The sequence below is a fragment of the Pteropus alecto genome, unplaced genomic scaffold, assembly GCF_000325575.1.
Source record: "Pteropus alecto unplaced genomic scaffold, ASM32557v1 scaffold202, whole genome shotgun sequence".
Lineage (NCBI taxonomy): Eukaryota > Metazoa > Chordata > Mammalia > Chiroptera > Pteropodidae > Pteropus > Pteropus alecto.
The window spans coordinates 1,454,130-1,478,165 of record NW_006432451.1 but is presented as its reverse complement, the minus strand read 5'-3'; the positions used below and the strand labels follow the sequence as shown (position 1 = coordinate 1,478,165).

General features: G+C 50.3%; 1 protein-coding gene across 1 annotated transcript in view; it reads right to left on the bottom strand.

Annotated features, from left to right (window-relative positions):
* Positions 1-24,036, bottom strand: part of CPNE5 (copine 5) — an 88,487-nt gene that overhangs the window by 16,411 nt on the left and 48,040 nt on the right. The window contains exons 9-12 of the mRNA XM_006907318.2: positions 18,458-18,561; positions 13,767-13,871; positions 6,069-6,110; positions 3,782-3,857 (exon numbers count right to left, since the gene is read on the bottom strand). Of these exons, the coding sequence (XP_006907380.1) occupies positions 3,782-3,857; positions 6,069-6,110; positions 13,767-13,871; positions 18,458-18,561 (327 nt within the window). The remainder of the gene's footprint in view (positions 1-3,781; positions 3,858-6,068; positions 6,111-13,766; positions 13,872-18,457; positions 18,562-24,036) is intronic.

Genomic DNA, 24,036 nt, shown 5'->3' with positions numbered 1-24,036 from the left:
GACAAGATCATGGTAGGCTCTTAGATGCTGAGATCTAGTAGAAGTGAATATGAGGAGAGAAAGAGGGATATCCAGGAAGATGTTTGCCTGGTTCTGCCACCTCATAGCTGTGTGATCTTAGGCAAGTTACTTAACCTCCCTGTGCCTTACTTTCCTCATCTGTAAAATGAGAGTAAAAAGTACCCACCTTAGAAAGGATTAGGGATTAAACAGGTCAATACAAGTCAAGTGCTTAGGACAGGGTCTAGAAGGTAGTAAGTATTATATAAGTGTCACGGCTATTATTTTTTATTACTACCACTTACTACCACCACCACCAGTCCAGGTAAGAGATAATGAGGGCTTGGGGGATGCTAGAACAGGTACTAAGCTATGGCAAAACAGCATTATCAAGAAGTGACCACAGATCTTGGGCCCTGGGCATGGCTGTGTGGGTAGGAGAGAGGGAGGGGTCAGGGGCAACCAGGCAGACACAGAAGGAAGAAGAGCTGGATTTGGGGCACAGTTGAAAAGTTCAGGTGGGAGGGCTAGCAAGCTGTGCAGGTGGAGAGTCTGGGGAGAGAAGCCTAGAACGACCTCGATCCTCCACAGGCAAGAAGGCCACTCAGATGACACGGTGCTCACAGACACAGTCACGGGAAAACAACCTACTAGGCAAGTTGTTGAGAGAGGGCACAGCCTCAGCTCCGAGGTTGCACTGTGCCTCCGTTTCCCAATCTGTCCCAGGAGGGTGTAGAACTCTTAGAATGAGAGCTTCTCAAACTTTTACAAAGTAGCCCTTCCATCAGAGGAGAATAAATATGGACTCCTGGGGGTCTGGGCGTCACCCAAAGACCTGGCCACAAGTACATTTCTTTGAAGTCTTCTGTGTTGTCTTTAAATTAGCCCATATTCTACATTTCCACTCTCTAATTATAACTGTTTTAATATTAAAGCAATGTTTTGTTCTCAGATCTTCATGTGAAGTGGCACTGAAAAGACGCCCTGTTCATCCTGAGGTTTCATGCACTCTGCAGCACACATCCCCACCCCAACGCACCAGCCTCTCTGGCCTTAAGGAGGCTGCTCCCTGAAGTTCCACGTGTGGGACCAGCGCCCCCTAGGGGTCAGGCCAGGAAACTCCCTGGGTTGGAGTTCTAAGCCTACTCCTCTCCCTGTCCTCACACCCTCAGGGTCCCCAGGGCCCTCAAGGCAGGCCTGGTGTCTGCCTTCCTGTGCAAAGGGAAACTGAGTGGCTCCCAGGGGCCAGGAGCTGCTCTGGCTTTGGGGATACAACGGTGAGAGAGATACTCCCCAACCCAGTGGCAGCACCAGTGTGAATGAAGCCACAGAGGCTGAGCCAGCATGCAGGTTCAGAGAGGCTCAAACAGCGTGACTGAGCTGAAAGTGGGGTGGGCAGAGGGAAGGGCCAGGGTCAGACCCAGAGGCCTCTTGGGCGTGTGACATGTGGTCTACTTACACACGCCCATCAGTTTCACACAGATTGCAGGTTGCTGGGACATGGCACCCATGTTAAGGAGCTCAGACTTTACCCTGTAGGTAAAGGTCCCTGTAGGATCTCAGCTGGAGTGGGGTTTCTTTCTGAATCTCCTCCACCCTCTTCTGTGCAAACCGGGTAGACACAGAGGTTGTGGGTGGGATGCACAACTAGGTTTGAATCTGGGCAGCGTTGTGGTCAGGTGACCATTTTGGAGGAGCACTCCGGTTACTGAGCGAAGGACACAAGGAGGTGGGAAGGTCATTAGGTGGCTGTTGCAAAGTCCCCACACAGGGGAGATGACAGTAGGGGTGGACGGGAGTGAAGGGAACAAAAGTCAGGATATTCAGGTAGAAGTAGGAGTAGGGTGCAGTTGTGGATGGTGAGGGGCCACAAGTGTCAAGGATGGCTGCCCTGCTGTGGCCCTCATGATGGAAGGAGGGAGCAAAAGGCTGCAGAGAGACTCTCATCAGTGCATTCAGTTTGGGAAGGCCGTATCTGAGGAGAGGCCAGACGAGAGCTGGACATACAAGTCAGACACCCAGGGTGATGACAGGGCCTGAGATGAGGGTCTTTCCTAGCAGAAAGACCCTTCAGGCAGTTGATTCTAGAAAGGCCTTCCAGAGCCCAAACCGACCCCCCAGTGAAGCCCCACACAGTCAAGGCCTGCCCCAAAGCTGCCAAAGTTTAATTCCTTCTCTACCTGATGGCATTTCGATGTGTGAAGCCAGCACTGCTGCTTTCCAGCACTGCAGTTTCTCTTGTCGATTGCAAGGGAGCAGGGATCCACAACGAAGAACACAAGCCAATCCACCCTTTTCTGCTTTTAGCCTGAGAGATCATGGCCTCTTTTGAGTCTGTCAAGCACCCTTAGAAGCCAAACTCAAAGAGATCTGACTCCTTCCCTTCACTTCCCTAAAATTCTCCTTAAGGGGCCAAAGACAGAGCCTGTTTCTCTCTGTCTGGGCGGGGAGATGAAGACAGCCCTTCTTTTTGTGGATGAAGAAAACAAAGCAATTAACTGTGAGGATCAGAGCCCTTTCAAAAAAAAAAAAAATTCACTCATGCTCCATCTTCGCAATAGTCTTATTCACCTGGATTCAGTATGTGGATGTCTAACAAGCACCTACTCTGTGCCCAGCACTGCCCAGATCAACATGAAGGGAGGAACCAAGAGTGCTGTCACCTGCCCTTGGGGAGCTTCAATTTAGTTGGAACACAAGACCTGCCTACTCAGAATGGAGAAATAGGGTGAGGGAGTGGAAGTACGGAGATTTTCAGATTTGGTGATGGGAGTCAAAGCCAGCTCTTCAATTTCACCAGCTGAGTGGCTGGCTGCTAATGTGAAGAAAGAGCCAGTTTGTAGGATGGCTGTGAAATATCTCCAGGCACACAGGAGCTCAACAGATGATACTAGAAGACAGTTGATACCATGGTCCCTCGGGGGCAGGCATTATTCTAGCTACTTATTTAATTCTCCATGTGCATGGCAGTGTGGTTCGGGAACTCAGCCAAGGGCACATGGCTAGTAGGTGGCAGAGTCAGGCTATGCACTGAGAAGTTTTTAGGGTTTTACATAGATGCAGTTTAGTAGGCCTGGGACAAACTGTGCTGTCCATGGAGTTCAGAAGAGGGAGAAAGCACGGGAGGCTGTGTGGCTGAGAAGGCTGGTACTGGAGTAGAAGCTGAGCCAGATTTGGAAGGTGGGCGGGTACCCGAGGAGTGAGAGCGAACACAAGCAAAGGCTCAGCGGCAGAAAGTGTCCTTTGAGGGCAAACGCTATTATCTCCAGAGAGACTGGGTGCTTTGTCCAGGTCTAGATAAGAAGTATCCTGACTCCTATTCCTCTGTCTCTCCTTTCAGAAAAGGTAAGATATTCAGCAGGCCCCGAAACTGTTCTAATTGAAGGCAAGGGACCACCTTGAACTCAGAATCTCTGGACTCATGCCCGGAACCCTCTGATATTGACCCCCACCTTCTGCCCCACCCCCACTTTTATCCTCTCACCTTGCTGGAAGTACTTTTTCGGGAGTGGGGGGGCAGGCACTATATCTCAGTGATGGGAGTCATATTAGCCTAGGTAGTTTGCCTTTTATTTCTGCCACTTACTGAACCATGTGTCTTTGGGCAAGTCTCCTAACTTCTCTGAAACTCGGTCTCCTTAATTGTACAAGGGGACAATAACACCCACCTCACAGGAGAACGTGCAAAAACTCTAGCCCTGGATATGGCTCATCATAGTCCTCAATGACTGGGAGCTACATATCATCAAAACGAACCCCAGACTTTGAGTGTCCGCCTCACCTCATAGATGTTGAATTGGCTCTGCCCGCGGGCCAGCTCCCGGTAGCTGGTGGTGAACTCCCCAATGAAGTCATGGCTGCAAGGAAAGGCTGTTGCTGAGACCACAGGCCCAGGCTCTGCCTCTGCCCATCCCCCCACATCACGTCCCTTTCCCTGGCTCCCAATTCTGCCCAGGCCTCTGCTCCACGGGCATACGCCAGTGGAAAGGCTGGGTCTCTGGAAGTCCAGTGTCGCCTGTGGAGCAAGAACCCAACAACGGTCACGTAGCAAAGAGCAGGACCCTGCAGAATGGGACACATTTCTACTTGTATTCTTATTTGAAAATAAAAACAACAAAAGATATTTTGGAGATGACTGGGAAAATTCAAATATGAAACAAATATTAGATGATATTCAAGAATTATTGTTCGATGTATGAGGTGTGATAACAACATTCACAGTTATGTAGAAAATGCTATTAGTTTTTAGACGTTCCCAGCGAGGTATTTAGATAAAAATGCCACGATGTCTATAATTTAAACCACAACAAAACATAGATAAAGCAAACATGACAACATGTAACACTTGTTAAAATCGGGTGATAGGTTTAAAAGTGTTCATTAAGTACTTCTCTTTACTTTTCTGTGTACTTGACATTTTTCCAATAATGTTTTTTTGAAAAGACAATTAGTGCTATGTCCATCCAGGCAGCTGGAGGTATTTTCTACAGTGTCTGCACTGTACGCTTCTGGGGCTCTGTGTGTATTTATGTTAAGTGCAGCAAAACCTTATACAAAGCAGAATTCCCATCTTCCCTGTGGTTGGCAGCCTTTGAACATCATGTGCTGGCCTGGAGTGCCTATTGGGGTGGTGCCCAGGAGGTGTCCTTGGGGCCTTGCCTGGCCTTAAGCCCACACTGTATTTTGACTACATATTTAAAGCTCTCAGCATGCAGACTATGAGCTCCTTGATGGCAGGAACCAAAGGCATTTGGTGGCTGTCCCCAGCTTTCCCCACTAAGAGAAGCATGGGGAAATCCAGGGTAAGATGAGGCAAACCATGGGCGGAAACATGAAGCAGACCTGCATGCAATGTGGTTAAAAAGGAAGGAAGAGAGGGACAAAGCGAGCTAAGGGAGGCAGTGTTGGCACTGGCAGTTCTCTGAGACAGCGGAGGTCCCCAACCCCCAGGCTGGGGACTGGTACCACACAGCAGGCGAGCAAGAGAAGCTTCATCTGTATTTGCAGCCGCTCCCCAGCACTAGCATCACCGCCTCAGCTCTACCTCAGATCATCAGGCATTAGATTGTTATAAAAGCACCAGTGCCTGGTGCCAAAAAAGGTTGGGGACAGCTGTTCTACAGCAAGGTATCGGGGGAAGGCAAGCTCCTTGAAAGAGGCTTAGGCTTAATTTAGAACTGTGTTTGCACGACCCTTTACAATATCCTCTGTCCACATCGCAGACTTGAAAGGTACCAACGGAGATCATGGGATGTAAAGCCCCTTGACAACACCGCCTGATAGTGCCAGAGAATGGCGGGGTCATAAAAGTCAGGATGACATATTTGGATTTAGTTCAACACACAAGTAGGACCCAGAGAGAGGCCTGTTCTTGTCCTCTTCTATGAATTCCCAGCAACGCTGGCTCCCTGGGGGCACTTAGATGCACAGGAGGAGAAAGCACTGACCTCCCAAACACCCTGAGTAGGAACCGCCCTCCCGCCGGCCAGGCTCGGCCCTACTCACACACTGCCTCGTGGCTCCTGAGTCCATCTGTGTGCATCAAATCTTCCCCTTCCCATTGCCCACTTCCTCAGGCCATACCCGCTGCAAACAGCTGCTCTGATGAGCCGAGGGCCTCCCTACTACATGGTGGGGAGTCTCAGGGCTGAGCTCATCTTCTGCACCCTGGTCACCCCACACGGCTTAGCCTGACACAGAGAATGTGTCCATGAATGCTCAGAGTATCACTACTATATATCTCTTAGAACATGCACATTTCAGAAAATCCTAAATCTTCCCAAATGTGGGAAGATTTTAGGCACTGGCTAGCAGCTAAGCAGCTAAGGACAAGAGGCTTCTTATGCCCTTTGCATTATGTCCAGAGATCATCTGGTGCCTCTGTGGAACTGGGTAGAGACAAGTCACCGGGGCAATGGATGTCCCATAGGGAAATCCAGGCCTTCTCACCCCCAGAGCTGCCATGAGTTAGGCCTTGGGCACAGCTCTCCCCACGTGTGGGCAGGGCCCGACCTCTCCACAGTGGCTGCCCCCATCCCCACTCACCTTCTGCCCTTCTGCCTGCTTACCTGCCATCTCGATCCCAGTCGTACACCTCCACTTTGATGGTCCTGTAAGGCAAAGGGCCCATGGTGGGATAGGCTTGACTCAGCACCCACGTGGCCTGAAGATGGGGCTCTTGTCATGCTCCTGGGCCAGAAGAGGATGTGGGGACACCCACCAGAAGGATGGGACCCCTCTCATGCTCCAGGGCCCGTGGTGAGAGGCAGCAGCCCAAGACACAAAGGAACTATCTTTTAGCAAGGCTCTTAGGGACAGTGGCAGCCCCAGAGCTGTGTAGGGACTTCCCTGAATTCCAGGGAGGATGTGGAAAAACAGTCTGAGACTTCAATTCATCCTGCCTTCTCACTGACCACCCCAGATGGCGCACAGGTCCAAGCATGAAGCCATACTATGAATTTGTCAGGGTTAGGGCCATTGTAGTGGGAGTGTGCTGCTCCCGGATCACAAGCCTAAGCAGGTGGGCCCTCTGGAGGAGGGGTAACGAGACTGTGTAGTGGAATTCCAGGGTCCAAGGAGTCTGAGTGGTGGTGAGCCAGCCCTGCATGTCAGGGATGGGCCCAAGGGCCCTGACTCAGGGATGGCCTGCAGAGCTGGTCCATGCCATGACTGGCTCCTGAGTGAGGGTGTAATTATCTTCACATTTTAGCCTGGCTGCTTTAATTAGTTTGTTTTGACTCCTGTGCATGGGGTTGGGCTCTGGGAGCTCATTTTATTTTTAGCCCGTTTCCATGGCAACAGACTAGCAGACCAGAGGCTGGAAGAGGGAGGTGGAAGGCTGCAGGTTAACCCTTGGTGTCAGTGGTCCTCCAGGGATGCCCAAGGTCAGGGAGCTCCCAGGGTTCCACTGCAGGGTCCCCCAGGCTCTGGGGAGGTGGGAGCCAGAGTGGGGAGCTGGAGTCTCTATCCCTCAGTTCTAAGTGGGGCACGCAGAGGCAGCTGCCTGGGCCCGTCTTCCATTAACATATCATCTTGTCCATGGCTGCAGCTCATCTCCTCAGACCTCCAAGGAGTCAGACTTGGGGCCCTGGAGCTCCCAGAAGGAGGCGCTGTCTCCCTTCAGATGAGCCTCCATGGAGCATGGATGGGGGTGGGGTGTGGATTCGCCAGCATCAGGGCAGAAACTGTTCTGGAATGAAGGAATGCCCAGTAGGTTGTGCGCCAGCTGGATTTTTGTTATTAAAATGTAAAATAGGGCAAGCATAGAAGCCTACCATTTAAAGAAAACCTTTAAATTCTTGTGAAAAGGAAAAAACAGTGTCTCTCTGAGGTGAATTATCGTGGAAAGAAAAAAAAAAAAAATCTAGGCCCCTGAAGGTGGTTTGGTGAGCTGGAAAGAGGCTGGAGTGTGGACTTGGATGCTGGGCCCCTAACTGTGGGACCTAGAGATGTTACTTAGGCTCCCTGAGCCACAAGCCAGTGTTTTAAGGTAGGGATAATAATGGTCTTACATAATAGCTACAAAGACATATCTGTAAAACCTGCCTGTCACGTAGAAGTGGGTCTCTATTAAAGTGCCCCCTTTTATCCACTTTAGCATTCGGCCACACTCAGACAGTTTTTCATATAAAATTTACTTAAATCAGGGATATCCCAGTCTGGGTACACAAGCTCTGCAACTTTCAATTCCTGGAATGACAAGGCTAGAGGTGACCTTAGTGGCATCCAAGACTGGCAGTGTGACAGATCACCAGGGAGCTTTTCAGACACACAGACCCCCATGCTCAGTTCTTAGCAGCTCTGGGCAGGGCCCAGGAATCTGGTTCAAAGGTGTCCCAAGTGGTGTGTATGTTCTGGAGTGATGACCTCCAGACCCCTCATTTTCAGATGGGGAAACTGAGCCCTAAGGGTACCTAGTGACTTGCCCAGAGTCACACAGCTACTGAGGGTCTGAGCCAGGACTCTGCCCAACAATGCTGAAGTTTCACTGTCCTTTCCCAGAGCCCTTCAGCTCTGTGGGAGACCTTCAGGGACCCCAGCAAGGAGTGCCCCTCCACGGACCAACAACACCAGCCCCTAGGTCATCTAGATCCATGAGAGCCACACGCTTAGAGGCTGTAGGAGCACTCCTGTCACAGCCACAGCCTTGGATACCCAAAAAATTATTGGGGAGATTTTTTTTAACAATCCTATGGCCAGTGGGCCTCATTTAATTTGTCTGGGTAGGACCTGGGCACAGGTAGTTTAAAAAAATCCCTTGGCTGATTCTAATGTGCAGCCACTGCCACCGAGCTCTCTGGACAAGAGCACTGGCTTTCAACCTTGGTTGCACATTGGATCCCCTGGGGGGCTCTAGCAATCCTGATGCCGATGCCTCACCCCAGAGATTCAGAACTGATGGGCCTGGGGCACACCTGGGCAGAAGAATTATTTACAGCTCTTCAGAGGATTTGACCTTGTAGCTGAAGTCAAGACCACTGAGTGTGAGATTCCTGTGCAATCAAGGTTCCAGGGATAGCTGCAGCCTGGGGGTCTGATTAGTTAGAAGGCTGCAAACTCCAGCCTTGAGGGAGAAGGAGGTGAGGAAAATGTTGCCCAGAGACAGGGGAAGGCAGCGGCAGAAGCCAGACATAGTTTTGACTACTATGTTGACGGTTCTGTTGCTGTCCAGGCCTGGCAGCTGCCCAAGGTCACCTCATGTGGCCCCTGTGAGCTGCAGACCTTGTCTCTCAACCTCTTATCACAGGCCCAACAAAGGCTCATGTTGGACCAACTGTGACTTCTGGGGACAGCACCCAGGAGAAAGGGCTCCTGGGTGTGAGACAATGAAATGGGCCTCTGCTGCCCACAAAATGAACATCTTATTTGGCATAAAAAGCCTCAAGACGTGGAGCCCCTAGTCTGAGAGTCAGTGAGGTGGACAGGGAAGGCTGCAGGCTCTCGGACAGGCAGCCCTGGGTGGCAACTCCAGCTCTCCAGCTACTAGCTGTGTGGCCCTGCGCAACTGGCTTGGCCATGGGAGACTCCGTAAAATGGCATCATCACACTCACTTGGCAGCTGCTGTGAGAAATCTACATCATCCACACAGTCAGCATTGAACACATGTTCTGTTCCATCTAAAACACTCAAGCCTTTTCTCCAAGTTCCTATCTCCCAAACTCTCATTCACCATGGAAATATCAGCTCCATGAGGCCAGAGATTTTTGTCAGCTTTGAGAGCAGCGTCTAGCATATATTAGGTACTGTAAACAGTATTATTAAATGTCTGCTGGCTAAGATCTCCTATCAGCTTTGTGAAGTGGGCCACATAGTATCAACCCCCTCCTTCTCCAGAACCACAAAGGGAAGTCCAGAGTGTGTGGCTTTCCCCAAGTCACACAGCTGGTCAGTAGCAACTCCAAGCCTGGGGCTGTGGGAGCCAGTGTCCTGTAAGTCTCTGGACTCCTGGGGCCGGAGTGACAGAGTTGGGCATGTGTGAGCCTCAGGAGGCCAGCAGGGATGAAAGACGCTGGCAAAGATGCTAGGCTTCCCTCCCAGCACACCACGCAGCTCTACCCATAGTCTCCACCGAGCAGGCCTGCCTCCTAATGAACCTCTCCTGGGCAGGAGGAAGTGCATTTCACTGCTGCTTTTAAGTCCCCAAGACTGACAGGCCCTGAGGGGTCTGCCCTAAACTGACAGTCAGTCCAACACTCCCAGAGGCTTCTGGAAGGAAGAGGAGCATTGGGCATGACTGGGGCAGGCGGCAAGACTGGATGGTGGTCCTAGTGACTTCATCTCCCTGCTCTGAGCTCAGTTTCTGCAGGTGTGAGCTGGGGATGGTAAGAAACTCCTAATGGAGGTCATGCGTACTGGCCTGACACCTCCTGGTGCTCAGCAAGTAGCGGGGTTCAAAGGAGAAGCAACTGGTTCATCCAGGGAGCAGAGAGAAGTGTACGTTTTGGAGATGTGAGAGGCTCCAACTCCCGGAACCCTCTGCCCTCTTTTGGTGAAGACTCAGCACCCTTAACACCCTCTTAAAATCCACTCATTCAACATCAAGGTGTGAGTGAGTGACAGCAGCCACTCAAAGTAATCTGGTACAATGGGAACAAATCCTCAAGTGACAGAATGGTCCAGGAGAGAATAGGAGGACTTCAAGGGAGGCAGGGGAAGTGCTTCTTGTTATCAGCCCACTTTGCCTCCCTGGAGGGCTGGACTATTTCTGACTCTGACTCCGGCTCTGCTCAGCTAGGTCACTTGGGTTTGGCCTCATGTGGACTGGAGACACAGCAAATGCAGGGGAACCCCAAACCAGAGGGCCAGCCCAGAGGTGATTTCTAGAAAGGAGAAATGAAACTTCTCCTTGCACCTAATTTTACGTAAGCTCTGGTCCTCCGTGACCCATTTGTGAAATGGGTGTGTCGCCGATAACCACCTTCAAGGGTCACTGTGAAATTTAAATTCACAAAATAAGATAATGTATTTAAACAATCAGGACACAATTTGGCCCGTAACCTAAAGACTCAGTAATCTGATTAATATTAATGGGTTTCCACCCCCTCATTCTAAGAAAACTGCCCCTTTTCAATGGGTCTCTGGTTCTCATCTTCCTGGCCCTCTTTTTCACAATAGTAGTTGATTCTTCTGCTTGAATTCCCCTCTCCGCTCCCTGACCACAGCTGCCCTCCTCTTGGTCTCCTCCTGTCTCTCTAACCATCTCCTGTTCTTTCTCTTGCTCCTGACCTTTTCCCGCCAGGGCCTCGGACACCTGACTTCTGCCAGTCCCCTCCTGGGGACAACTAGACGTCTGTCCTCCTCTCTCCTTAGTAGAGCACCATTGTGCCTGTCCCACAGCCACCCACTCTGGCTCCTTGTCACGCTTCCCGTTTCTGTCGGTGGTACCACCTTCTCTCGTCCCCTAAGCTCCAAACCCTAATGATCCCTCCGTCTCTTTCACTCCCACATCCAGGCAGATGTCAAGGCCTCTGGAGTCTTCCTTCCACCTCCAGCGCCACAGCAGACTTGCCTCATACCCCTGAGCAAGGCCCTCACAGAGCCCCACCTCCAAACACCCCCCTCGCACCCCGTCTCTGTTATTCGGCAGCAGAAAGTTGGGATTAAAACACAGATTTGAGAGCCAGCCTGCCTGGGTCCAAATCCTAACTCTACCATTGGCTGGCAGTAAGACAATAGGTGAGTTATTTCACTTCTCTGGGCCTCAGTTTCCTTACCTGAAAGTATGGATAGTGTTAGTACCTTTTTCAGAGGAGGTATTAATTGTTGGGAGGATTAAATTCGTTCATATATACAACTCACCATGGAGGCGCTACAGGAGCCTTTGCTATTATTATTATTGCCCGTCTGGGAGCAACTTAAGAGGGAGGCTTGGGTCTGACAGCTCGGCATGCCCACGGCACCCAATACAGTGCCCAGAGCCTGGCTGGCATGGCATGGGAGATATGGCTGCTGAATTCAACCGAATACGTTCTGTGAGGCTTTAGGAGGTGCCTCCCTCCTTTCCCTGCACAGGCCCTTCCCCCATCTGACCCCCACCCTGAGAGGGCTTCCAGACGCCTGCACCTCCCCAGTGGCTGTTAGGTCTGTGGATTAACCTATGGCTCAGCATGGCAGGCCTGCTTACTTTTACCAAGCCAGTGTGACATGCCTAGCCCCCTCCATTAATACTGCTGTCAGTCATGTCACAGTCAATCTCTTCCTGGCTGTGGAGAAGGGCCTGAGCTGCCCAACCATCCTGAAAGGAGCCCAGTCTGGGGCTCAGCCTGGGAGGGAGAAATGCCCTGCCTGGGCTTTCCCCAAGACCTGCACCCTCACCTCCTGCAATGGCTGAAGAGTGAACCCAGGCCTCTGAGTCTGGCTGCCTTCCTCACCATCCCTAATAAAGCTGAATTCTGAGACCCTGGGAAACCCCACTACAGAAATGCAGGGTTGTGAAGCATCAGCTAAATCCTCAACAGCCTCTGGTCAGTGGGGCTGAAGATCCCAATTCCTTCTACCGCATAAGACTTGAACTGCCATGCTCTCCATTCTCCAACCTTGAATTTTCCCCTCTATCTCTCTCTATCCCAACCATTCTTCCCACGCCCCTAGCCCCAGGAACTGAACCCTCCCCATGACCTTGCAGCCTTCCTTGGTCTTCCTTTAGACCCTACTGCCCTCCCATTCCCCTAATTCCAGAACCCAAGGACCCAGCCAGACACTGTCTCCAGTCTCATTTTGCACAATTACTTAGCTATCTGGTACATGTGTGCAAATCTGAGTTCCCTACAGTCAGACTATAAGCTCCCTGAAGATAAAAATGAAGCTCCATTCCTTTGAGTGCTGCACAGCTGGAGGCACAGTGATGAGCACATAGTAGGTGCTCAGTGACCACCTGTGGAATAGAGTGTGGCTTTTCTATCCCAGCCAAGAGGCAGGAAAAGGTGCCATCTCATCTGGATCAGCAGCCTAAAATGGAGGAAGACAGTGATGCCTGGAGGCCATTCATTAATCTGCTCATTTCTGCCCCCCTCATCCCACCACACATACCCTGTCCGTAACTCCTGTGAGCAGGGCCCCAGGGAGCCCGTGCCAATGCTACCAGCCAGGACATCCCAATGTTCCTGTTGGAGTGGCCAGCAGAGGCCCAGCTTCCTCAAGGCTGCCAGACAGCCTTGCCTGTCAACCCTGCCAGCTCGCCCGCCAGCTATAACAATCACCAGGAAACCAGGCTGGATTCCCATGACTTAACACAGACCGGTACTACCTTACAGCTCCCATCTTAGCCCCCACGCCCCCGGTACTTACCACAGTTTGTAATTATGTGTTTCTTTATATCATTATTAGATTAATGTCTGCCTTCCCCACTAGCTGTAAATTCTACAAACTTGGGTGAAGGATGAGGACTGTGTTTTGTTTTCTGCTGACTTCTCAGCAACTAGAGCAGTGCATGGCACATGGTAGGGAGGAAATAAACATTTGCGGATAAAATATTGAATTTGATATTTTGTGTACACCAAAGCCTTCTTGTGTAGGTTGTGTCACGTGAGTTTCAAAGTAGCCCTATTAGGTAGGTAGGTGTTTAAATACCCACTTTACAATAAGGAAATTGAGTCTCAGACAGGTCAAAGTTTGCCCAGAATTGACAGTACTTTTCAGTCACACAGAGCCAATTAGAAACCAACACTCAACAATCTACACTCATGAGATGATGATGATAGCTAACACGTAATAAGAGTAGGCTATGTCACATCAAAAAGTTCCATGAGTTCTATGTTTTCTACCCTTCACCCCCAGTTTTGGCAACTTGGCTGGCAGAGTTGATCCTGACTCCCCAGAGTCTATTGGCCAGGAGTTGGGGCTGGTGGGGATCAGGCCACCTCTGCATATGATATCTAGAGCCTATCGTCCAGCCCCCACCTGCCCTTCCAGTGGGAACAATAAAAAGACAGGCTGCTGAGCTCCTGGCCAGGACATCACAACACCCATTGGGCTTCCCTGGAATCCCAGGCACCACCCACCCCTCCCCCGACCCAGCCTGGGAAGGTTCCCACCAATGGGGATGCTGGATTGGGAGGAAAGGGGCGGGGCAGGGCGTGGGCTGTGAGAAGGTGAAGGTAGTCACTGCCCAGGGAGGGAAGGGGAGGGCTGTGGAGGCTCACCAGTCCCACTCTGTGTGGGGACACTCACACACAGCCCCAGAAGGCTCTGCTCACATTGAGGGGACTGCCCACATGGTCGTGGACACCTGTGCTGGGGCGGGGCGGGGGGCGTTATCTCAGCTCACCGATCATAGTCCCCATTGCAGAGGGCTCTCACAGGAATGGAGAAAGTTTGCCAGACTGGGTTTAGGGTGTTTTTCATAACCTCGGTCTTGTGGCAAATGGTGAACCTGGTGAAGAAGAGAGGGAAGGTGTCAGGCCCCAACCCAAGGCAGGCAAAATCCAGGTCAACAAAGGGGCCCGCCATGTTAATCTCTGCAGATGCCAGACAGTAGAAACCATGGCTTCATGAAGTAATGAGCTGCCTGTCACTAGCAGCATCCAGGCAGAAACTAGATGGCCATTTCCTGGTGATGCTGCAGAGAAGACTTCTGCATGGATGGTGGTAGGGGTGGTGATGTCAGGAGATTCCAGTTCTGGGTCCTGCTCTCTGTGTGGCCCACCCCACTTTGGGCCTCTGTTTCCTCACCTATAAACCCAGGGGTTTGGCCACTATCAGATATTCTTCATCTGAGATCCAAGGATATGTGGATGGATGGGCTTTAATGGTCTGTAAATCCCTGAAACTGTCAGTGAAATTGGGTGCTTGCCGTTCCCTTTCTCGTAGCACTCTCTCTCCAGATTCCATGTTCATGGCTCACCTCCTCACTTCCTTCAGGTCTTTCCTCAAATGTCATCTCTCTGACATGAGTACCTGCCCTGAGTGCCATATCTAAAATTTACAACCCTCTGGCTCCCTGACTCTGACATCACTAGTCCCCTTCCATACTGTTTTTTCTATTTCACCTGTCACCGTTTGACATTTGACATAGTCTATTTTTCTTCTTATTTTCTTTACGGTCTGTCACTAGAACGTTAAGTTCTCCAAGGGCAAGGGTTTTGTCTTCTTTGATCACTGATACATCTCTAGTAGCCAAAACAATGCCTGGCATTTAGTAAATGTTCACTAAATGCTTTTTTGGAATTAATAAATAACTGTATTTCTCAGAGGAGAGTTTCCATAGCTTTCCCTGGCATTTCAAGCCAGAGAATGAAAGCCCCTGGCTGACGTGATCTCTGAGATGCTTTCAGCTCTTCCAGTCTGGATCCAGGAGCTTGCTTTATAAACTGAAAGTACAGAATTGGCTTATTCCAGCTGGGCCCCCATCCAGTGTCCCTTCCCACTCCCTGTACCATGCCTGGCTGGCCTCATCTTGGAAACCTGCTCTGCAACATAGAGGGGCAGCTGGGAGCCAGAGTGGAGCTGGGGCCAGGGGCTGCCCCCCAAGATTTCCCAGCATCCACCCCAGCTATGTCCCAGCTTGGAAAGGTCACCCAGGAAGGTACCTGGGCTCCACCCATGCCCACACAGCCTGTGCCATTTCTTCTCCGGCAATTTTCAAGTCAAAATGTCATTTCTGTCACCAAGGCTCAGCGTTTCTCTTCTCTGCTCCTTCTCGCCCACCCACTGGAGTGTAGATGCATGTGGGAGACCTCCCCACACACCCAGAGCTGGTGATCATGACGGGAATGGGACTGAGAAAGGAGGGACCACAGCTGCCCATGGCCAGGGCAGGCAGGTAGGGCAGGAAGAAGAGGCTGAGGTGCAGAGGGAGGCAGGAGGGAGAATCAGGAGCAGCAATGGGTAGTGAAGGGAGGGAGGTTCACACTGTGCCGAAGTCCTGAGTGTGCTCAGAGCCCTTCCCCCGCCCCGAACAATTGCACAGACCTGTGAGGACCCTCCAGCCTCCCCATCCCTTTGAAACCACTGCCTTCTCTGTCTCTCTCTTGCCAGCCAAAGTTCTTGACCAGGTAGGTCGTCTAGCTATTAGCCTGATCTCCTCTCTACTTGTTTCTTCCTGAACCCTGTGTAGTCCGGTCTCTGAGTCAGACTCTGGCCTGAGACTGCTTTCTTTAAGCTCCCTCAAGCCCCCCAACCCATCAAGTCCACGGGCCCTTTGACTCCCTACTGAATTTGCCATAGCAGACCAGGCCACAGGGTGAAAATGGTCCTTGCGGTCAGGTCATCTTGCTACTCGACTCAATTCATTTGAAACACATTCGGGGCGTGGTGTGGGAAAGCATTAACCAGTGGGGTCAGACAGACGGAGGCTCCAGTCCCAGGGACACTACTCACCAGCTGTACAGCCCTGAGCAAATGACTTTCTCTCTCTGAGCTCCCCTTTCATTATAAAATGGGGATAAGAAAAGTAGCTAACAGTAGCTGCTGGGCCCTGTTCTAACTACACATATTAACTCGTTAATCCTCACAACAATCCTGTGAGTGAGGTGTTAGGATGACCCCCACGCGCTCACCAAAAAACTGAGTTGCACAGGATATAGCTGCACTGTCAGTATGAGCCACTAGCCACGTATGGCCACTTACATTTAAGTTAACTAAAATGAAATGATTTAAAACGCAGTTCCTCAGTGCACTAGCCCCATTTCAAGCGCTCAACAGCTACACGTGCTTAATGGCGACCATCCTAGACAGCAAGATACAGAACATTTCCTTCAGTTCCACTGGGTCAGAGTCTTGCCTAAAGTTACACAAGCTAGTAATTGGCTGCTCCAGGCTGGGCCCAGCAGGCATCCTGCTGGAGCCCTGCCCCACACCATCACATTCTTACTCCCAGACCAGCGATTGATCAAATAAGACAAGGTAAGTACAGTGCCAGGAGCACAGCGGGCGCTCTGCGGATGCTTTTTTCCCTTTCCCTCCTGGCGTGGCAGGCTCAACACTTCACTCCCCTGGTTCCCCCACTGACCTTTCTACCATCCTCCTCCTAACTGTCTTCCAAACCTTCCACTCTCTTCTCCTCAAACCCCGGGTGACCACACTTCTCTCACCAGTTCAGCCTCTGACCTGTGCACCTGCCCCTTCGAAGGTGCCTGCAGACTGGCCCATGTCTCAGGGGACCTGTGGATAGGTTTCTCCAGCTTCCCTGGTGTCCCTACTGGAGAGATCCAGCACATGCTTCAGGTGAAACTCACCCCCGAATAAACTCCCATTGCCTCTTCTATCTGACCAGCTCCCTTGCCATCGTCAACACTTTGGGTTCCCCAAAGCTTCACTACCAGGGAGGGGGCTGTGACTTCAGTCCCCACCCAAGTTCTGCTGAGCGAGGTCTCCACACTGCCCTTTTGCCCCCCGTCCTCCCCGCCCCCTTCCTCCTCTGCATCTCCAAGGCACAGCTCTCCTTAGCTCAGCAACTCCCACCTGTTCACGGTGTCAGTCACGAGTCTCTGCCTCTTACCCGCCCCCTCCCCATCCATCCTACACATCACTCTGCTAGAACAATCATTGGCAAACACTCTTTGCAACACACCCCTTTCTTGCTCCAAAACCGAAACCCCTCCCTTGTCCTAGCCTGCCAGCCCCGACCTGAGACAGGCCCAGTGTGACCTGGCATTGCCTCTCTGGAGGGGACCTGAGTGGACACTGTCATGGACACCTAGAACATCACTCAGGCCTTTTCCTCCCTCCCTCAAGTCAAGTCAAAGTCAACAAGAATTATTTAAAGAAATACTGCTGGGAGTCCTTTTGTGAGACAAAGAATCCTTTTGTTATGCAAATGAGCATACCTAATTTCCCTTGTTTTGTACCTTCAGGTTTAAAAATCAGTTTTCCCTTGAACTGAAACATACCTCCTCCCTGTTGCTCCCCCACCCTCCAATACACACACACACTCACACACACACTCTCTCTCTCTCTCTCTCTCTGTCTCTCTCTCTGTCTCTCTCTCTCTCATACCTAGAATTTCAGAATTAAGGAGAACATGTTCTGCCTCTGCTCAGGGCACACTTACTTTGCATATGCCTTTTTTCTAGTCTGTTATTCTTCCCTGCTCCTCCCCCTTGGACCCATTTTCTTCCCTCCTTCAAAACCTACTTCCACATTCCCCTTCTCCAGCAGCGTTTTTCTAATTAACCTCCCTGGCCCCATAAATTCCTGCTTCTGCAGAACCCCAGCCTTAAGTGGCCACAGCTTCCCAGAGCTGTGATGCTTAAAGAGACCAAGGAGACCACCTAATTCAACTGGTTCATTCTACTGATAAGAAAACAGGCCCAGAGAGGCGGCACAACTTGCCTGGGGTCACACAGCAGGTTGGTGGGGAGGACTTAGGCCCCAGACCTCCAACCTAAAATCTGCCCCTCTGTGTACAACACTGACCTACATTTGCCAACATATTTTTTCCATCATATTGTGGGCGGCTTCCAGATTAGGGAGAGGAGAGGAGGACATGAGGCTTTAAAGACATGTAGAATTTTGAATGAAGCCTATGATGAGGGGTGGGGCTGGGGAGGGAAAAGCATTCAGATTCGCTATGCTGTCTGTGCAGTAGTAGGGGGACATGTAGCAACAGGGTGTTCAGAGGGCTGTGGGGAAAGGAGGACTGGGCTTGGAGACATGGACTGATTTGTGTGGAAGAAGGAAGGGGCCACAGCAGAGGGCTCCTTATTCCTGCCCTAGCCTTGTTTTTGCCTTCTCCCCCTACCTCCAACATACCTAGTACCCACCATTGCTGAGGCCCTCCGAGTGGTACTGCTGGCTAAAAGGCTGCCCCCACCACCACCGCCCCAGCATGGGCCCACCCAAGTGGCCAGGGCACCTCCCTGGAGCCCTGACTTCCGTTCTGATCCCCTGCCCTCTCTGGAGCAGGAGCCCCAGGACAGCAAAGGGAGATGGTAGACCTAAGCTACCCCTCTGGCAAGTTATCACAACCCATCCTTCCTTGACTCCAGAGAGGGGCTGAAGTGTTGCCAGAGAACTCACGTTCCATCCTCATTGCTTCTGTAGAATACCAAGAAGGGGTCGGACTTCCCAAAGAAATCTTTCTTGTCCAGCTTGTTGGCACAGAACTGCATTGTGGCGACATCCTGATGGGGGAGGGGAGGAAAACAGAGGTGTGAGGGAGGAGAAGACTGGAGGTCACCCCAATCTCTGTGGAAATGCAGCCCCAGAGCCCTGGCAAACATGAGGATTCCAGGCACCAAGCAGGTTAGAAAGGGCAGCATCTTACACTTGTCCCGCACCGATAAGACCCAGGCCCTGGGCTAACACTTCAGAGGGTCTCATTTCATCAAATGACCCCACCAGCAAGTCTAGTGGAGCAGCCCACAGATAAGTGGATGGATTCTGGAGCAGGCTGCTCCAGTTCGAATCCTGGTTCTGCCACTTTATAGTCGTGTGACCTCAAGCAAGGGACGTAACCTCTCTGAGCCTCAGTTTCCCCTCTATAACATGGGGCTGATTTCAATACACACCTCAGAGGACTGTGAGCTTCAAGTTTGAATGAGATCAAGTATGTGAAGTGCTTAACAGACAGCAGGCACATCACACATTGTGGTCAATGTTAATATACACAATTTCACTACTATTTTACTGAATGGCTTAAAGAAGCGAAATGACTACACCAAGGCCACTCTGAGCTTGGCCTACTAACCCCAAAGCCCTTGCTCAGTCCAATCACCTCACTCCCTCACACATTTGTGTGGTTCCTAGAGGACATGCAAGTTTAAGCATCACTTTCACACCCACCCAACTCTCTGAGGTAGACGTGGCCGGGACTATGACCCACTCTACGTGTGAGGAGCCTGAGGCTCAGAGCAGGAAGCAACTCCCCCAAGTTCACCAAACAGAGCCCTGGGTTTCTGACTCGCTTGATCAGTTCACAGCCCCACCTGACCCAACACACAGTCTAAGAGCGCAAAGAAGGTACTCATGCCCTGGAGGGGACCACTGGACCCCCCACTCACATGGTACCCAGCCCCTATCGCTGTGGCTGATGGGGCACTGGGAAGAAATGCCCCCACGTCCTCCCTCCACCCATCTCCATGTGACCTCTTCAACCTGAAAGTTTTGCAGCCTGACAAATCAGCTGCCAAATGGCCGGAGCTCAGGGCTCTGTCCTATAGTTCCTAGGACCTGGCCAGGGCCCGTGGGGAAGTCACCCTGCTTTCTCACGCTCCCTCTTCCTCTCAGTGAAAAAGTGAGTCTCTTGAAATCAGTGTCCTCTAGTTCGATGAGAACTAAAATGGTGGCAGAGATGAAGATGCAGCCTTCCACAAGTTTGAAGGACGTGGTCAAAGGTTGGGAGAATGGATACAATATAAAGGTTAGGAACATGGTGACTGGAGCCGGGCTGCCTGCTTCAGCGTCATCCCTTACTAGCTGTGTGACACAGGGCAAGTTACTCATCCTCTCTGTGCTCAGTTTCCTCATCTGTAAAATGGGGTACTGGCAGTGCCTACTTCATATTCTTGTGTGAGGATGAAGTGAGTTAATAGGAGTACAGTGCTGAGAGCAGTGTATGACTCACACCAAGTGCCATGTGCATGCAAGCTTTATTATTTGGACACTTCTCTCCTTCCCCCAACACAATGTGTGGCCTTTGTCCCTCCCCCACACCCCTCTTCCACCACCTCACACAGCTTCCCTCATGGACATCTGACAACAGCAAACACAGAGCATCCCTCCATTCGCTCACCCATTCATTCATTTGTTCATTCATTTAACAAACATTTATTAAATACCATCTGTGTGGGCCAATTATTAAGCTCAGTGCTTTTTATCCTTATCATATTTAGCCTTCAAAATAATCCTTTGCCCTTTTTTACAAATGAGGAAACTGGGGATCAGAGAAGCTACGTCATCTGCCCAAGATCACCAGATGGTAACTGGTAGAGCAGAAATCCAACATGTATAAACTGATTTCAAAGTCATGCCTCTCCCAGCATTCCCTCTGCCTCCCTGAGAGAGCACATTGCAGTTCATGAGGACCGCTTCCCTGGTGTCCTCTGGATTCAAGGTGTGTTTGGCAGGAAGGGGCTGGACTCTGGGGACCTGGGACTGAAGTGCCTCCTGAAGGGAGGCACTGCAGCCAGCACACAGAGGTGCCCAGGTAACGACGGCTTTTATCATATCCTCACCATCGCCCACCCACGTGGGAAAAGGAGGCTGGACTGGGGGTTTCCAAGGCCTGGAAGCCTGAGGAATCCTAGAGCCTCCTAAGAAATCTAGGACTTCAGACCGGGAATAAGAGAATGGCTGATTTATTGAGTACTTATTAGATGCTTTGTAAGATATCATGTAAAAGCCTTCCTTTCCATACATTATTTCATTGAATCCTCATAACAACCATATGAAGTGACTCCTCTACTCTCCCCTTTTTACAGATGAGGAAACTGAGGCTTTTAGAGGTTGTCAAATGTCCAGGGTCACACAGTGGGTAACCCAGGTGGTTAGACTTCAGGACTTTTCCTCTCACCCTTCCAGAGAGATCTCTAGCCTTCTAAGTCCATCCCCAGCCAGTCACTGTCTCTCCCCAGGATAAAGTTCCAATCCCATCCATGCTGGGTAGAGGAATCACGTTAAATGCCTCCCTGGGGAGCTCTACCCCAAGGCCTAGAAAAAGGGGTAGGCCTAGGATCTGGTGGGCTTCTCCCAGCACTAGCTCTATAAATTGTGGGGCCCAATAGAGAAAACACAGGATCCTTTGTTCAAAAAGTATTAAGAAATTTCAAGACAGTGACACAGAGCATTAAATCAAGTACAGGCCCTGTGTGACTACTGTACAGGTCACACATCTATAAAGCTGGTTCTCCCCCACAGAAGCACCCAGCAGTGCCATCAGAAAACACTGAGAGAGGACCAGATTCTAGCGAGGACAGCAGTGGGTACAACCCCAGCAGGAAACCCAGGGTTCTGAGTTCTAATTAGTCCCCAGCAGTCCTTCAAGCTCTCTGAGCCTCAGTTTCCTCATCTGTAAAGTGATGTGCTAGATAGGATGTCTACCACTATTCCTGGGAAGTTTACGCTTCAGTGTCAATACCATGGGGAGCATACTGGGAAAGGGGCAGCAGCTGGGGAGGGCTAATAATCAGGGGACAGTCTAGAAATCCAGGGCTCCCTCAGCCTCCCCGGGACACAGCTCAGTGCATCTCTGAGTGTGACCCCACATATCTGGAGGTCTCCTGTGTGGCACCTATACCTGAACCTACATAGATGAGCGGCACATGATAACCTGCACTATAAAATAAATACATATATTTGAAACAACCAAAACAGATGCCACAAAACCCAGGGGCAAAAGCTCTTATTTTTGCTTCTTCGGAGAATCCCTCAGGACCCTGCAAGATCAGGAAGGGGAATAGGAATATCAGAAAAAAATGAATGCTGTCTCACCATAACACCTGACAGAATAGTACAAAGGAGCCAAGGCCACCTGCTTGGAACCCCAGCTCTGCAACCTACCAGCTGAGCAGCCCAGGGCAAGCAGTTTAGCCTGAATCTTGTTATTCTCTGGTAAATGGAGTAATAATGCCCCCATGAGCCTGTTTGGAAGGCTAAAGGAGATGGCATATGTTAAGTAACAGCCCATGGTGCCTAGCATAGAACATCTATAAGAATAAGAGCCAGCACTTGCAGAGTGCCACCTTCTACTGGGCTGAACCACGTGAAATTGGCAATGTTCACCTATGAAAACGGCAATGTAATACAGTTCTACCTATTATGTGCCAGGCACTATTTTTACATTTATTAGTTCATTTAATCCTCTCAAAAACCCCATGAGGTAGGTATAATTATTATTCCTATTTCAAAGACGAGGAAACTAAGGCACAGAGGTTAACACCCTGGCCTGGAGCCACACAGCTAGGAAGAAGAGAAGCTGGGGCTGGAACGAGACAGTCTGACTCCAGAGATTAATAACTGAGATTCCAAATCATGACCTCGAATCATGAAGATAAGTTTAATTATGTTCTAGAGCCTCAGTTTGAGAAGTCAGAGAAGTGTGAAATCCTTTTTAGAAAGGCCTCCTCCGTGCAAACTAGTTAAAATTAAAAAAAAAAAAAAAAAAAAGAAAGAAAGACTGGCTCTGCATCTCAGCTTACTAGAAAAATTCACCAGTGAGCCACACCTCTTTTCTCACTGATGGCAAAGGCATGAGGTATTGTTGAGGGGCTTATTTTGTTGCCCAACCCGATCCGCCCTCCTTAATGCAATCTAGACCTGAGAACATTCACCAAAAGCCCATTATGATAATCCCTATTGTGCTACTGATGAATCCCTGGGGATAAGACAGACCTTGAGAGAGATTTCTGGGCTGTAACCAAGGTGCACTTCCCCCCAATGGGTGTGCACCCCATGGGGAGTCTTTGAGACTAGAAACGTGTAGTTTTCTGGAGACTGTGCTTTTGAAGGTGGCTCTGAATTATGCAACCGTCATATGAACAAGGCTTCAACTGCTCCCCTTAAATGAGGGTCAGTGAATGGACCAACCTTCAATATATGTGTGACCCCAGGAAGAGGCTGAGGAAGTGGCAGTATGATGGCCTGGCCCAGCAGGATTAGAGAGAAGCAAACTCTATTTGAGGATCAGAGGCCCTGCTGTTTGACGGCCTTACCCCGAGGGAGGTGCTCTCTGAACACATGAAATGCTACTCCCAAACCAGAAGCATCTCTGGGATCAACTGCAGAGAAATAAAGCAGCTCCTGCAATATATAATTTCCTGCAATTTCTGCCTTTTCACCCTATCTTTTTAAAAAACATAAAACAGCAGGATTGCCTCAATTTGCATATTTTCGCATGTTAACCAGGCTGCTTGGGAGACCATAGCAAACAGCCTTTCTCTCCAAGATGGTCTGGCTTATACTACCATGTTAGTTCTCCCAGACCCAGAAGTGGGCTGTGGAGGTCAGAGGTCAGGCCCAGAGGTCAGCAGGTGGGCTGAAGACTGGGAGAGGGGAGTGACACCCAGGAGCGGAGAATGCAGGGCTATTCTGCCCAGATCTTGCTGGCAGACTCCAGGGCAAGAACAAGAATAATAACATAAGTGCAAAATTTAAGAAGCGCCAAAAATTTCAGTAATCAAAATAAAGACTTTAATGTGATAATTAAAAAAAATCAAAATCAATGCAAAAATTCATGATACATATAATATCAAAAATTTAAATATCAAAAATTTTAAAAGTGAGGCACAGAAAGGTCAAGGAACTTGTCCAGCGTCACACAGCTGGTAAATAATGGCATTTGGTCTGGATCCAGAGCCCAAGTTCAGCACTCCAGCAGAAGGGAACACAGTCTAGAATTGGCGGTGATTTTGTGAGCAGTGACTGCTGCAAGGGCTTCTGGTTTTTCTCAACCATCTTAATGCTCGACTTCTCAAACAAGTCAATGAGTTATGCCTCTGTTGATTTGGTCATTCAGAGTCTGAAAACCCTAGACTGACCATTTTCCCTCCCACTCATTGAGCCTGTGTGTCTGGGATATGAACCAAAATCCATCAACTAAAGTTCAAAAAAAATGGGGTAGGAAAGATCAACATCGTTAAAATGGTCATACTACCCAAAAC